At 38.8% G+C, this 16,774-nt stretch overlaps 1 protein-coding gene across 1 annotated transcript; it reads right to left on the reverse strand.

Annotated features, from left to right (window-relative positions):
* Positions 1-849: 849 nt before the first annotated feature.
* LOC139952229 (uncharacterized) lies at positions 850-13,997 on the reverse strand. Its single transcript, XM_071951293.1, has 2 exons — positions 13,737-13,997; positions 850-7,379 (listed from the first exon to the last, which is right to left on the reverse strand). Exon 2 carries the CDS (start codon positions 7,360-7,362, stop codon positions 3,472-3,474), a length of 3,891 nt encoding a protein of 1,296 aa, XP_071807394.1. The 5' UTR covers positions 7,363-7,379; positions 13,737-13,997; the 3' UTR covers positions 850-3,471.
* Positions 13,998-16,774: the final 2,777 nt, after the last annotated feature.

The following is a 16,774-nucleotide window of genomic DNA, read 5'->3' on the forward strand; positions in this document are numbered from 1 at the left end:
ATTTAAACCGGTAAGATGACTACATTTGTATTTGGTGGAAAACACGTAATTTTGACCAGTGTTTTGTGGTTAGTCTTCAACCAAAAAAATAGTGCTCTGACAACGTTATTTTTAGTCATTTGAAAAAACTAAATTATCTCGTTATTTAAACCGGTAAGATGACTACGTTTGTATTTGGTGAAAAACACGTAATTTTTACCAGTGTTTTGTGGTTAGTCTTCAACCAAAATAAATAGTGTTCTGACAACGTTATTTTTAGTCATTTGAAAAAACTAAATTATCTCGTTATTTAAACCGGTAAGATGACTTCGTTTGTATTTGGTGGAAAACACGTAATTTTGACCAGTGTTTTGTGGTTAGTCTTCAACCAAAATAATTGGTGTGTATGAAAACGTAATAGTCAGTCATTTGAAAAACCAAATTATCTCGTTATTTAAACTGGTAAGATGACTACGTATGTTTTTGGTGAAAAACACGTTATATTTACCACTTTTTATTTAGTTAATCTTCAACGGAATTCGCCGATGCTCTGACGACCAAATATTCACGCTTTGTCGGCACCAGTAATTTACAGTTTGAATTCACGTTAGTTGTTTAGGTGAAAAATAGGAAATTTTTACCTTAAAATCACTTGTCAATCAAACGTTTGTAACTAACTTCGACTATTCACGTGATTAAGCGGTAATGTCGAAGGGGAAATATAACGTAAAAATTAGGTGCCCAAAAATCCTTACAGCAATCACGTGTTTGCAAGGTGACGATTTGGTTCGAAATTATTCATACCTCATTTTCACGTAAAATTCACCGACAAAACTGGTTACTTTTTGGTGTCTGTTTACTGGGTACCATATAATAGCCACTGAATATTCACTAACACAAGGTTTTCTAAATACAAACTTACACACACTATGCGTTGAAATAAATTCTTATCGAAAAACGTATTCTTATTCAGAATAATATCCCAATACAAAACCGTCTAGCAAATGTAACATGTATACACAATACTTTCAGTAAACTCTTGAACTCAGTTTTAAAACACCAACAAAGTTGTTACAGAGAGGGTTAACCAGAGTACAATACACTGATAAATTGTGGGAAATGGTTGTCTTTAAGATAATGACCATAAAAACTTATACTGTAATGTCATGTCAAATCTCCTAAACACAACACTTGGTGTACAGTCATTTTAAAAAGTCACGAGAAGGTCATAATTTCATCATTGATCTTATACAAAAGGCAAATTTTACCTTTGTTATAATCCATTTGACTGTTTTATTCCTTTACACATAATAGAAATATACAATCAAATTAACCCGTGACAATAAAGTTTAATTTTAGAAACGTATCTGACAGTAGCGTTTTCCAATTTCAAAACACAACCAACTATATACACAGCATGGTAACAAAGCTTCATTATAATAACAACAAAAGAACAAAACTAAGTCTTAACAACACTGGTTCAAAAAGGTGTTTAGAAGCATTTACTCTTTATTTACCAGAAAATAAGAATTTTAGAGAAAATTGTGCTTGTGTTTGTTCCCCCTCATCATCACAGATATTTGAGTTATAGCTTGTAGCAATTGGCCCAAGATAAAGTATATTATTGGGCAATAGATGATTACTTTTTTACACCAAAAGTAGTGGATACATTAATTGCAACCCTAAAAATACACGGTAAACTTTTCTGCTTTTCCTTTGCTTTGCTTTCTTGGAAACTAACTGATAACTCTCTTCAAAAACACTAACAGATAGGATAATAAAAAACACTGACAGATAGGATAATAAAAAATTAAAAAAAAACTCTCCCGCCAACCCAACATTATTAAAAACAGTAGCTTATTTGATAAATGGGTCAAAATAAATGGCACAGTCTTCTCAAATAACATTATATATTTCACTTTATACAAGAAGTATCTGGAAAAAAAGTATCAAGGTCAGTTGACTGTATTGTTAACCTTGTTCCTGTATGCATTCAAACTTTCAATACGTTAGAAACAATACGAGAATGTAGCATCTAATACAGTTTTGATGATATTGACAAGATTTCTACAAAATGGAAAATCATCTTCATTATCTTCACTCGAAGAATATGTTAAGGCACTCACTTTAGTCTCAGCTAAAACACTTTATATTTCAAATATTTGTCCGGCAAAAACTTCGATGACATGAAATACGCACACAAATAATTATAAGCTGTTGAAATGCGTTATTTATATATTTATTCATTTATTTCCAAAGAACAGTACATACAAAAGAATAGGCAATAAAAATATGACTACACAGAGAACAAGCCTGCGGTTAACCAAAAAGCGAAAATAATCACTATCTAAAGGTGATCCAGACAATAAAAATAACAAAGGCTCAAAAGGGTACAAGGACAAACATTTTCAAAAGAAAAAACAAAACAATTTCGACAAAAAACAAACAACTAAAATCAGTCTTACAAAGACTTCAAAATTAGACAAACCATAATTATTTTATGCAAAGACATGTTAAATGTACACGTAAAAACGTAAACACCATAACATGGTGAAATGTATAATAAATGCGGTTAGCCGGTACACTTACTGTTCATGTAAAAGTTTGCAACAAAACATGTGGGAACTAAAAACACCCGATTCAAAGCACATGTCTACAACTGACCTTAAAATCATTTGTTTCTAAAAGTCACGAAACTTTAAAGTCTCCACAAAAGACACAAACAACTTAAAAATAAAACTGCTCTCTGATTTATCAACATTTTCAGATCAAGAAGGAAGTACAGTCTAATGGTACCAACCCACACATAGATTGCGACGATTTAGCAACGTGAAACCAATTACATCATGATTTAAATCTATAACCGGAGAGCAATCTTCAAATTCAAACTTTTTGAATCCACATAAATCAAACACGTCATCAACAGTTCATCTCCAAGTTGAAAAGGCATATGCAAATAAAGAGACAGCTAAATCGTGTCTACGACACCATGAGCCACGGCATTTACAGAAGAAAAACACAGAAACTTTTTGACTGAATGACTTTTTGACTCCACTATATCATGCCGGACCGTGTTTGATCACGGAGTTAATGGCAAACCACACAGTTCTGAGGCATCTTGTGTTGTGCATTTAAATCTACTGAACAAAAATATTAAAAAACTACCTAAAAACCACACTAGCCGGTCCGATCCAGGATCAAACGGCCACTGCTAATAGCGGCTATAAGACATCAGCAGTAGCAAAGATCTTGGCAACTGTAACGATCTTAAACACATTTGAGTAGCTAAGAGACAAACAATCGCGTCCCTGACCTTCTGTCAGTTAAAAAAATAATAATACAGAACAACCTGGAAGGATGTCAAAAACGGTGACGTTATTATACATCTGTACGAGTTGGCTCGTCGATCGGGAGACCGGTGCAGAAATGGTCGCAAGATCTGGCAGTTTCTCACACGTCAGGTAGATGGTTCAAGCAGGATTGATGCCGAGTTTATTTAGTAGATTTCCCTTTGTTCTTTTCTATGGATTGCACAAGCTTTGACCACGTGGAGAGCCAACCTTTGTCTTGTTTGTCTCCTTTTGCCATTTGGGGCTCCGCATAGGGTTCTAAAGGTTTAAAATTGCCAAGTTTAACTAGACTTATTATGTGTGCCTGTTCTCGGACATTCTCAAGTGCCCTTACCCTGGATTCCCAGCCTTTTTCAGCTTCCATCTTCTCTGACTGGATCAGCAAGTCAATATACTCAACCGTGCTGAGAGGGTATGGCCTCAAAGCTATCTCATCAAGTCGTTTTATACTTGCGTTGGAGCGACATAGTAGTACAGACACACCTTCCACGACGTCTTTGAACTCTTGTAGTTGTCTTTGAATCACCTGCTCCACGCTGAGTTTTTTGGCTCTTGCGTCCTTGTAACGCTTCTCAAGATTGGTGTATTTTCGTGTTTCCTTCTCACTGTAATATTCTAACTTGTACTGTTGACTAGAGTGAACGTTCCAGATACATTTACCCGGACAGACACGGCACCTATCATCGGTTATTGCAAAGCAACCACTTAATTTCGTGTCATCGGTAATGGTACACGGGTAGTGACATATAAAATGACATACGGAGCAGTTTGTGATGTAGTTACCGGTGCCTGATATGTCAATTTTTTTGCTTTTCATGACGTCAACTTCGAAACAGAAGTCTTTGTTTGCCTCGATGTTTACTTCATGTTGCTCCAATATTTCATGCTCCCGACGGAGCTCTTCAACTTTACAAACACCCACTCGGATTTGAGGTTGTAGGCCTTCAAGAGAAACCTCCAAGCGCTTTCTCTCTTGAAGGACTTCCTTAGTGAGATAAAGGCTTCGTGGGTCAAGCTGGCCCAGAGCGTGGAAAAACTTAAACATACTTCGAAACCCCATCTTCCAAAACATCTTGTCAAAGCTGGCAATGTCATCTCTTTCAGACGCACCAGCGCAGAAATCGTCAACAACCGACCTTGCTGACTCTACCTTATTATTAGCAAAAAGGGCAGAGTTGTTGAATTTGAATAATTCATCGCTGCACGGAATACCTGCTTCTCGGAGTGCTGCAATAAGTGGAGGATCTTTCCCATCTGCGAATGTAACGAGAAGTAGAATGTTTGGCGAGATGTCTATACCAAAGACGGACAGGATGGAATCAAAGACGTAACCTTGGGTAGGGGTTTGACGTGCTAGTGAAGCTTGGGCAACAAAGCCTATTCCATCGATGTGGTCTATCTGATGAGTGTCGGAATGAGAGAAGAAATCTCGGATTTGGTCGGTGATGGCTTTGTCTTGCTCGATACCAGTAGTGTCTCCAAATCCAGGAGTGTCGATGATCGTCAATGTGTAAGATATACTGTGGTTTTTGTGTTTGTGTATGGTGTATGATGTTATGATCTGTGTTTGGCTGTCTGCTTGTGACTTGGATTTCCCGTCCGCTTGATCATCAACAATCTTAAACCGAAACTCATCTTCCCACTCAACTTGTAAGATGTAGTTAACCATGCCATTGATTAATGTGCTCTTCCCGGCACCTGTAGCACCAACTACCATGATGACTTTATCCTGACTCGGACAGGTCCCAGACTTCATACCAAAGCTGTAACTACAATACTTGGCATTACGATGACAACGTAACTTCTTCAAGGGAAGCTGTAGGATTTCTGGTTTGCCCTTTGCCACACAGCCTCTGGAAAGTACCTGCGATTCTTTGGCAATTTGATGTGCGTATCCCTCAGTCTTCTGAGACAAACCGGTACGTACTTCAATCGAGTCACTTTCTGCACCAGTTACTGAACCGCTACATATAGCAGATACCAAAAACTCATATGGAGTGTCATTATGCAATTCATCAATTGTAAAAGCACACGACTGATCGCTGGTATAAACTTTCTTATGTACTTTGCTTTCAGAAGGACCAGAAGCAGGTCTGTATTTGACCAAATAGTTGTTGATGATTAGACCTTTGCCAATTTGAGATGGTTTGCTCCATCCAATGGAAATACTGCACATCGATGCTCGCTGCTTCCTAAGCTGTGTCGGTGGACTAGAAGGGTAGGTTTTAGCCGAGGTTGTTTCACTAGCCTGACTTACCCCAGCTTGACAAACAGATACGACCTTAAACTCATATGAAGTGAATGGGCTCAATCCGATCACAGTAACATCGGCTCCATCTGTCTGCAGCTCTATCCAATCAGTTGAGTCCGCTTGTGGAATTGCTGCCTCCCTGCATTTGACTATGTAGTGCTTCAACTCTGGTACACCGTGACTCGGTGGTTGCCATTCAAGGGAAACTGAATCATGAGACTTTCCAGACACTTTGAGTTTAACTGGCTTACCTGGGGGTTCAAATGTCTTTGTTGCTAGAACCCCATAGTCGTACAGAAACATGGACCCCCCAACAGTAGCTTCATGATCACCATCGTCAAACCCTGTCACCGCAAAGATGGTTGTTGGATTCGTTAAGTTCGCCCGGTAAAACTCAACAAAGCTTTCAGCATATCTCCTAATATTCTTGGATGCAGTCACGCCATTAAACCACCCCTTATTAGCCGGAATGTACGACTGGGAATCTGCCTTGTTAGATTTGAGACATTTTGATAAAACAGTTAGGTACTTATCTTCATGTCCAATACAAGGAAATGCAAAGCAGACAATGTGCTTAATTAAAGGGTCCAAAATCAATGCCTCTAGATCTTCACGAGAGCTGATGATTTGAATCCCTTCAAAATATCTCACATAAGCCTTTACAACACTCATCTCTTTGCCTAGTTTACTTAGCCAATCCTCAACATATTTTAAATTGAATGGACATTGTTCGAAATCAACAACAGCTTTGTGAAGTTCGTTTTCTTGAACACTTCCCCCGCGAATTTGGGGCAGCACTCGAGCTAGAAATTGTCTGAAGGACAACTTCTTACGGAGGAGCAGTTCTTTCAGATTATCAATATTATCTACAAATTGAGGAAAATCTGTACATATTTTCTGCGTCTTAGTGTCATCACATTTTACCTGCATTTGGTCCAACCTCTCAAGAATCTTTTGAGAATCGGTGATTAGATTAACAGTAATTGCTCGGGCCAATTTGGCAGACCTGTCGTCTAACTTAACTAAGGGGTAAAGCCAAACCCGCATGGGTACGGCATTTTCTCCATTCTTCCCCAACACTGTTGGCAACTGCTTGTATACCTCGATAGCCTCTTCAAAGTTTGATGGATTTGCTCGCAGGGTAAAATCACCGTGAAATGTACAACGTATGTTTGTTTGTTCTTTTTTCTCTTGATCACTGAGCGTGACTGATCCACCTACTCCAATATTAAGTAAAGGTATCTTCTCTACTAAAGCCTTTAATCTTCCCTGTACATTCTTAATCTTATCCTCATTTGTACAGTCCCTGTCAAACACAAAAAATGCTTTTGCCCCATACAATATACCCGTTACTACATGAGTTGCAGTACCTTGATCAAAGACGTCGGCGTGCTGAACATTGTGTCTTCCAAGATGTTTCATTGTCAACTGTTCAAACCTTGTTGTTGCTTCATAATGCAGAGTCAGACGAGATTGGCGCTCCGATGCTTTGGTGTCATTGAGATACTTGGCTGCTCCTTGCACCTCCACCAAACCGCATAAGACACTTGCCTTCAATTCTGCTTCGACGTTCAGGGCGGATGTTTTGTCTTTCACTCCATCCGATGAAATGATGCTGAAATGTGTCCCAGGCTTCGGAATGACGTTGCGATCAGCATGTAATATCGCTGGATCCCATAGCGTAATTCCTGGTATAGGAGTGTCACTGCGGCAATCATACAGCATTCCGAGCTGCATTGGTCGACCCAATGCCGGAAGCTCAAGTGTCCTCTCCGCTGTCATGATGGTGACGTCGAAGCCTGCAAAAAGAGAAATGAAGACATTTTGCCCGTCAAAATCAATAGATTATTTTAGTGGGTTTGGTGGATCGAATAATGTGCCATTTTTCTCATACCAACATAAAAAGGAAATACTTTTTACATAATGAACAATGTCAATGATTTTCTTTCTTTTTTGCTAAAAAAATATTTTTCCTCAGTTTTAGTAAGAACACGAAACTTGGTACACGTGTATATTTATACCGTAACTTGAACAGCTGGACGTGGAGAGTTTTCTTTACACAAGCTTTAGGTGCTCTGTAATACAGCTCTTGTGCTGACTTTTGTACCCTGTATAAAGATCTTCAAATACTTAAATAAATAAGTAAATAAACAGCTGACGAAAAAATGTTTGCAAATTTTTCTGGTTCCCATTGACCAGCGCGCTAGTACACGGCACTAACGTACTGTAACTCGGTACGTACAGCAATATTCGCTGACAACTAGCGGGCGGCCTTTAAGTAAACACTTAACTATAAACTCTAGCGTGCCGAGTTTAAATTACTTTTCTTTAAACTTTACATGAAAAACAGACTAACAAACAACCGGAAAAACAGACTAACAAACAAGAAAGCCACTGCTCAATTACTGAATCAAACATTATTCACTCTATTTTTTTTTATCTCATCCTGCAGCTCAACTCGGACTCCACGGACTCGAAAGTAAATGGCCAGATATCACCTAGCCTCGTCATTACAACTAATGATAACCTTGTTACATCTTCTCATGTCGTGGGTTTTTGGGCGGACCCTTGTGGAGATGTACGGGGAAGGTGCGTTGAAGAGGGGACTGTGGTCGCATATGGCAACCTACTATACATCCTTGATTTCGAGTATCCTCCAGGATCCTCGATGATGCTGAAATTCATACAGCACTACCTGATGGGCAGAATAGTGAAGGACATCCCCAAGTCGATCAAAACATTGAACATTGAACATCGGACAAGAATATTTGTTGAACTAACTTTCCCGAATGATGCAGGTGTAGTCACCTGTGGTAGGTCTTCGTTAATAAACAAATTAATGACAAAAAAAATTATTTTTCATAATCTTGCCATGGATTTTTGGTGCACATATATTCTCGACACATCGACAGTAAGGGAGTTGAATCTGTTTGATACGTTGATTTGCTTTGCTAATATTTTCGCTTGGTGCTACCCCAAACCTTGCTCCAAAAAGTCTCCTGATGTATAGCGGTTTAGGCTGTATACTCTTTGTGTACAATTATCTTAATTGCCAATACTTTATGTTCACCGAACTTTGAAACTGAGGATTGTGCAATATGTATTTTAATTTAACCCTCCTTTGTAAACAGTACAAAGTGTTATGAAGTTGCTTGACCCCTTGAATTTTCCTGGTTTGGAGGGTTTTTAAAGGTCGACTAAATGTGTCGCTTTGCATAGTACAGTACAATTTGTCATAAAGTTGTTTGACATGCCGAAACTTTTCCGGAAAAAAAACAATCCTACACCCCCCCCAACCCCCATCTTACACCCCACCCCACTCTGCCCCCCCAAAAAAAAGGGTAATCCTACACCCCAACCACACCCATTCCCAATTGTCACCCCATGTGTCCTGGCTTGGAAAAACCCCAACACCCTTCCAGACCCATCCTCCCCATCCCACCCCCATGCTCTTATTTGGTTAAAAAAAACAATCAATCCTACACCACCCCCTCATCCCCCCCCAAAAAAAATAAATAAATAAATAAATAAATAAAAAAATCTCCCCCACTCGCACACCCAACGGTATATAGGAGGGTTAATTTAATAGAAAACGTTGGAACAACAGAAAAAAGGTGGAACAACGTGCCATTTTTTTTTCAGCACATAACCCAAACCATTAATTTATTCAATGACCATTAGAGTAGACAGGAACCAACTTATTTACAGATTTCTGAAAGAGCACAATATTTTAATATTGTGCTCTTTCAGAAATCTGTTAATAAGTTGGTTCCTGTGTACTCTAATGGTCATTGGTTCAAAGATTTTGAGGTAATTTTGGGTAAATATTTCTAGGACAGATCTTGATTCGGAAAGCTTAATATAAAACAATTTCCTTATCACTTTATATTTAGAGGATTTCATCTTGCCAATTTGTGTTCACACAAACATTTCAACAACTCTTTTTAAAATAAAAGTGGGCATATTAGTGACAACAATGACCTTCTAATACATATAGACATGTACCGTGGTGCTAGTCAGCAGGTGCTAGTCAGCAGGTGCTAGTTCCAAAATGTACTATCACCTGAGGTGGGCCCAAATCAATACCTGTACCACATGAGGCACTAGGTGCACCTCAAGTGTTCATGATTCTGGGACAAATATCTGCTGTCCCACAAGTGCATGATGTGCAGTCCATTTTTACAGTGTAGGAGATGTGTTTTTCACTTAATAAACATCAACTATGGCTTAACTTGAAAGTAAGGTCAAATAGGTTTACGCGTTTTTTAAGTTGTTATGTTTTTTCCAAGTTAAGTATAGATTGTGAAAATCTATTGAGTAGCTCAGAAGCCTTTTTTTATTTTTAAACGTAACCGGAAGTTAACATTAATTAGGATCACAGTGTGTGGAAGAGTCTTTAGAGCATTTTCTGATGACGTAAAGATGATGAACGTTCAAATTGTGGTTCCAGAGGAGTTTTTTTTTTGCTTTAAAGTAAGTGTTACACGTCAAATTAGTACATATAAAGCTTTACACTTAATTAAATAAAAGTCATGTTTTTTTTTTAATCAAACGCTTCTTAGGAACATTAAGAAAACCTTGTCTAGGTCCAATAGGAAAACACAAATGTAAATGATTGGAAGCGTAAAGCGATAATTTTATGAAGCAACGCCAACTCTACTAATACAAACAAGCATGAAGGAGACTGACTTTTCTAGTGGAGCAAAAGTGATAAGTCTAGTTTCAAAGGAAAATACTGGTTAGCAATGTAATTAAGCCTTGACTAAAACGAGGGGTTAACTTTAATCATGCCACCCCACGCAAAGATTTAAAATTTAATGATAGTTAACCTATGTATATTAAATTGCTAAACATTCTCTCAAACTTAAATAATGTAAAGTCCTATTGATAAGGTAGTTAGCTTTGGAAATGTTATTATACACCTTGATAACTTGATTCTTCCATAAAGCATTTTTTTATCCGTTTTGAAACACATCGGAAGGAACTTTTCTAAGAACAATGTTTACGTAAAACCGTAATGGTTCAAGTTACTCAGAAAGATAGGTGGATTAACAACGTCAAAAGCTTTTTTAATGTCTAAGAATACACCTTAAGAAATTTACGAGGGATATTTATTACCAGAGGCTGAGAGATTATAATAAAAATCTAACACAGCGTGAACCGTCGACCTACCAAGATTTTTTTTTTGAATCAAGAAAGTTAGCGTTCTACAATTCATTAACGTTTCTAATAACTTAGAAAAGGAAACCAACAGCGATAAAGGACGGTTGTAGCGTATGTGCCGTACAGCCAGCGAGCATTCGGCGTTTTATGAACTAATGGGGTGGGGGGGAAGTCAGTATAGTGGGTCCCTTAAGTAACTCATCCTCATTTCTTTTTTAAAGTTTGCCCCTTTTCGACGCAAAAGAAATGTTTTCCCCGTTTTCCCGCATTACAAATTTAAAAACCTAACAACTGCAAAATTATTCATCATCATCATCATCATCATCCGTCGTCCTTAGACGGAATAGCAGAAGCAGCTTTGATGAAGTGGTGCCAGGTTGCTTTGTCCCTCATGAGTTGTTGAGTCTCGTTTTGATTGAGATTTGTGTCTCCGGTGATGGTGTCAGTGTAGCTCATTTTCCTCCTGCCGCGATTTGGATGTCCGCCAGGGGGAGTCCAAAAGACCAGATGCGATATAGGTTGATCCGCTGTTCGCAAACAGTGGCCAGCAAACTGGAGACGTCTCTGCATTATGGTCTCGGAAAGTGGTGGTAGATTGCCATAAACCTCCCTGTTTGTAGTATGGTCCCGCCAGTGGATGTTGAGAACTCTACGCAGCAGTTGAGTGTAGCAACCGTTGATGCGATCATTCATCTTATTGTGTTGTTGTCCATGTTTCGGCTCCATATAGCAAGATGCTTTCAACACAGGCCCTGAAGAACTTGATTTTGATAGCTCTGTCAAGATCAGACTTCCAGATCTTATCTAATTGGTTACATGCTGACCATGCTTGCGCTTTCCTGCATTTGAAATCTTGGAATGAGTCAGGTAGTGACGAACCGAGGTATTTGAAATCTGAAACAGTTTTAAGTTTCGTACCATCAAGAGTCTGTATACTGGATGTTGGAGGAATATTCACGAGGAGAGTCTTCGTTTTTCCTGTGTTTAGATGAAGCCCGACACAATTGGAAGCCTCCTCAATACTGTGAAGTAATGATTCTGCAGTGTCAATTGATGTTGACAAGAGTGCTACATCATCAGCAAAGTCCAGATCATGGAGACGGATCTCTGGATAACGACTGCTCTTTCTTTCTTTAAGCACAATTCCTGTTTCCTGCTGAATACCTCGTAAAGCGTGCCTCATTATATAATCCAGCACAACCACAAAGAGGAAAGGTGCTAAAGTGTCGCCCTGGAGTACGCCAGCATGGGTCTGGAAGGATTCCGTTTCACCATCTGGTGTGATTACTGATGCAGAGGAGTCGTCATATATTAGCTTAATGGCTTCAATTATACTTGTTGGAATACCATATGCTTGTAAGATGTTGAACATTCGTTCTCTGTGGATGGAGTCGAAGGCCTTTGAATAGTCTACGAACACAGAGCCAATGGCAGGTTCTTTGACTTCATGCCCTCGATGATTCGTCTGAGTGCCAGAATTTGGGAGACAGTTGATCTGACCTCTTTTGTCTAAAGCCATTTTGATTCCATCGCAGTAGAGGGTCCACATGAGGTCTGATTCTGTTCAACAGCATCCGGTTGAAAAATTTTGCTCCGATGCTAGTAAGAGTGATACCCCGGTAGTTGGACGGCTGCGACAGGTCTCCTTTCTTCGGTATGGGTATAATACCCCCCTTTGACCAAATTATTCAATATACTAAAAATATCCTTTATAATCACCGAAGTAACGGGAAACAGTCAGGGTCACGGCAAACGTGAAGGGTTCACCAAAAAGGAGTTGTATTCATGTCACACTTTGCGAAGGTTTTTATTTAAATTGTGCATACAGTTTAACACATTTGATAACTCTTCATTTAGAAAAAACATCTCAAGATAATCCTCCTTCATTTTAAGTTTTTTCGTTGAAACATTTCCCACCAAGCGGAGCGGTTTACTGGCACGCTAATTAACACTCGCATTTTCTCGTGAATTCTGAAAGGGTTTGAGAACGCTTTTCTGGTCAAGATTTTGCAAAGAAACTCTGCGCGTCAGCTTCATTATCTCTAAATTGCGCACTAACTGTTATGTAAACGTTCAATACGCTACGGATACGTTATCATCTCGTTATCACAACGTTGGCTGTACGTTTCCCCTTTAGCAGACGTAGGCTACATCAACGTATACCAACCTACGAGTAACGTTCATATAACGTATGTCAGCGTATGTCAGCGTATGTCAACGTATATCTATCGTACCTTGAACTTACGGGGAACTTATGCAGAACGTATGAAACACACGTTCAGTACGCCGATAAATTTTGAACATGCTCAAAAAAAAATCGGCGGGCTCGACGTGTTCACAATTTTAACAACGTATCACAGCGTTCTCTTAACGTAAACGACGTATCCCCAACTTACCCCAAACTTATATCAGCGTACACCAACGTATTTTCGATAATTCGCATACGTTGGCTTACGTTCAGGCGATACGCCATGGTGTGACAGGGCCATCACTAATCCTCATTTTTGTCATGGTCGGTCGTGCTGAACGCATCAACCCATCAATACGTTACTCATACGCTTGCATACGCTGTGATACGCTGTCGCAACATTCGCTGAAATTTAGAAACCGGTTTCTAAATTGACCGATCGTCGTTAAGGAGGTGGGGAATAATTTGAGAACGTTCCGAATTTGTTACCAACGCTTGCGAAGTTTGAGCGAGTGTCAAATATTTCCTAGCATATTCGCCGTGTGAGAGCAGCATAAGTTGAACGATCTTCGTAAGGAGGTGGAGAATGACTTGTGAACGTAGTGAATTTGTGGCGAATGTTGCGAAGTATGCGCGATTGTTAAATATTTCTGTTCGTAAGCACATTCGCTCACATTATTCTCCCTAGTGTTAGAGTAGCATTACAGCTTCATAATAAACTACAGGTTAGTTTTGTGGTCTATACAAAAATGAATCAATTAAATCTTTCAAAGCTATTTCTCCTGTATAATACGTTTGTACTTACCGTATCCACCCCGCCACCGGTACAGTAATATCTTGAAAAGTTAGTACTGTATACAATGTGAGTTAAACAACTCTTCTAGATGTGAGAGTTGAGGTTCAGACGACGCAAGTAAAGCTGTTTATGTGTGGTCTACACCTCAGCTTCCACTTTATGCACGCCCGCCCCAAAATTATTTGTTGCGAAATCTCGACCGGGAAATTCCTGTTATCAAGCTAGATTTGTTTTATATGGGCGGCCAAAAGGGCCAAAAGCTAAACAAAATAATAGGGGGTCTTGGTACTGATTAAGTGCATCATTGTGAAGAAACAATTTGTTAATTCAAAATTAAAAACACGAATTTACATGACATGTTTGTGAGATGTAGACGTCGGGAGTCCTGTTATGTATAATGTTATCTTTGGTATACGCTTACTTTCCACTGATACGTCGGTGTGGCAGTAGATTATGTGCCCCCCCCCCCCCCAATTTTATCTTAGATACTCGGTACGCGCACAATAGACGTGAAATGAGGTGCATGCTGGTCTAGCTAACTATCAAATTTTGGTACTAGCTAGACCAGCATGTACCTCATTCGACAGTTTGCACTTGCGCAGTGGTTTTTGCGAATAGGTCTATGTGTGCAAACCTCTTCTAAAAGCGCCCTCTTTGACCTAGTGACTCTCCAGCAACCCCCCGTTAACTTTCCATGCAAAGATGTTTTAAAAGTAGAATACAATTATCCACACAAGTTTGCCTCGAACTTGCGTGGTTTTCCTTTTACTTTGTGAAATCACACGGTCGGCCATTTATGGGAGTCAAAAACTTGACTCCCATAAATGGCCGACCGTGATAGTCGACGAGGTAAAAGGGAAACAACGCAATTTCGAGGCATGTTTGTGTAGATCATTGTATTCTACTTTAACAACATCTTACAAACGGTTACAAACGCTTTTCAAAGACCAACTCGACCGATCAAAGGCAACGTGTTCCTTTAATAGAAAACGTTGGAACAACAGAAAAAAGTTGGAACAACGTGCCATTTTTTCAGCACATAACCCAAGCTATTAATTTATTCAATGATCATTAGAGTAGACAGGAACCAACTTATTGACAGATTTCTGAAAGAGCACAATATTAATGATTCAAAGATTTTGAGGTAATTTTTTGTAAATATTTCTGGGACAGATCTTGATTCGGAAAGCTTAAGATAAAACAATTTCCTCATCACTTTATATTTAAATAATTTCATCTTGCCAATTTGTGTTCACACAAACATTTCAACAACTCTTTTTAAAATAAAAGTGGGCATAGCTTTTATGTCTACAGCAATAAACGTGTACTAATTCAATTTGATATAATACGTACTTGCTCTACGGTGGGCAGAATGGTTGCTACGGGTGAAGTACCTGAGTCAATAGCTGGGTGCGTTAGCAAGTAAAAGTTTCTAGTAAAAAAGACATTATTATTCAAAATGCAGAATACTTGTGAGGGGTGTTCTAAAACACATCTCAAAATATACAACATGCTGCTCCCTTTTTTCACTTCAGTGTATGGTCCCGTGTTCTCTTCTGTCTGGGTCTCAAACGGGACTTTCAAAAATATTTTTAGATCGGATTTCGTCATTTATTGTTTTGTGTTGTTGTTTGCCTTTGGTGAGAAGTCGGTATTAACTGACGGCCGTTATGCATAAATTTGCAAACAGCACTATGACCAGAAAATACATCAGCTCATTTATAAATCAGTGAACAACATTTTTCATGAAAAAAGATGGTTCTGATTGTAGGCTTCAAATAAAAATCTCAAGTTGGATTCGGATTATTTACGACTTTGGAAAACTCAACAAACTAATCTGATTGTATTCACAGCACACGACCTTAGCCGGGACCTTTCCCCGATGTTCATTTACAATGTCAACACGGGGCATGATCATTAATCATGATCATGTGTGGTTCTCCCACGTACTCCAAAATGATGCTACACACCCAGCTTGACTATGAACTGTAAAAGTTGAGTTGTTATGGCCAGGCAATCAGGAGGTACACATTTGTCTTGAATGTTTGATTCACAAAGTTGATGGAGCTGGCAGTAACTGGTACCAATTTCAGAATGGTTAATAACTTATTTTAAGTATGACCATCTTATCGAAGAGTTAGTACAGAGCCCCCATAAAGGGACAGGTAAGAACAAAATGAAGGGTAAAATAACAACAATATGTCGTTCCGTCATTATATTGTTTCGTTCCCTCGAGTGACTGAGTTAATTCGAAGTGCCATTCCGCTACCTCGAAAACATTTTATTCTCTTAAAAAAAAAAAAACGCGCCGACAATCATCTCGACGTTTTTAGTTATAACCACAGCACGAGTAAAAACAGTCAATGTTTGTTTTACAACATCCGAAACAAAATGGTGTGTAGTACAATGGTTGTTAGGGAAAAGTACCTTGGTTGATACGGTGTTTTGCTGCGTGTATAGCAACGTTTAAGCTGTGTTACTAAAAGCCTGGTACCAAGTGCCGCCATTGGACCCGATAAATAAACACCTTTTGGGGCGTTTCTGCAGGGCTATGACTGAAGGGCCCATCGAAGTACGTTGTTTTTGTATTAAAAAAAAACATGAGAGGGAAAAGGGGAAATCCCCAGCTGGCTAGACAAGTTAGTTTACCAACTCAACTCGAATACAAAAAGGTGCAAAGATTACAAGATTTGCTTTTTAAAAATCATCTAATGTAAACAACATATGTATTTGTTCTATTAAGCACCAACGCGCATAACGTTATCTTGCATGCACTTTAGTCAAGTGTTTTGTTTTTTTCTTGTCAGACGCAGCCATCAAACTTAAAGCGAACTAAAATGTAGATTAATTAATGCATGACATCTAATAACCACCCAACCCTTAAAGATTATGATACTGCGTTCAAAAATAGAAGTCCGTACTCCAGTATGAACACACCCCTTTTAGTTCGGGTGTCATATAGGTAAAATGCAAAATAACATTTGGTCATCCCCATTGCAAGAACACAAGAAAGACGACATGAAGGTGTTCACACATTATTTCATACA

This window comes from Asterias amurensis, chromosome 20, assembly GCF_032118995.1.
Source record: "Asterias amurensis chromosome 20, ASM3211899v1".
In the NCBI taxonomy this organism is placed as follows: domain Eukaryota; kingdom Metazoa; phylum Echinodermata; class Asteroidea; order Forcipulatida; family Asteriidae; genus Asterias; species Asterias amurensis.

Bases quoted from the DNA above. Each gene is read 5' to 3' on its own strand.
- LOC139952229 (XM_071951293.1), bottom strand. From the start codon at position 7,362: ATGACAGCGGAGAGGACACTTGAGCTTCCGGCATTGGGTCGACCAATG.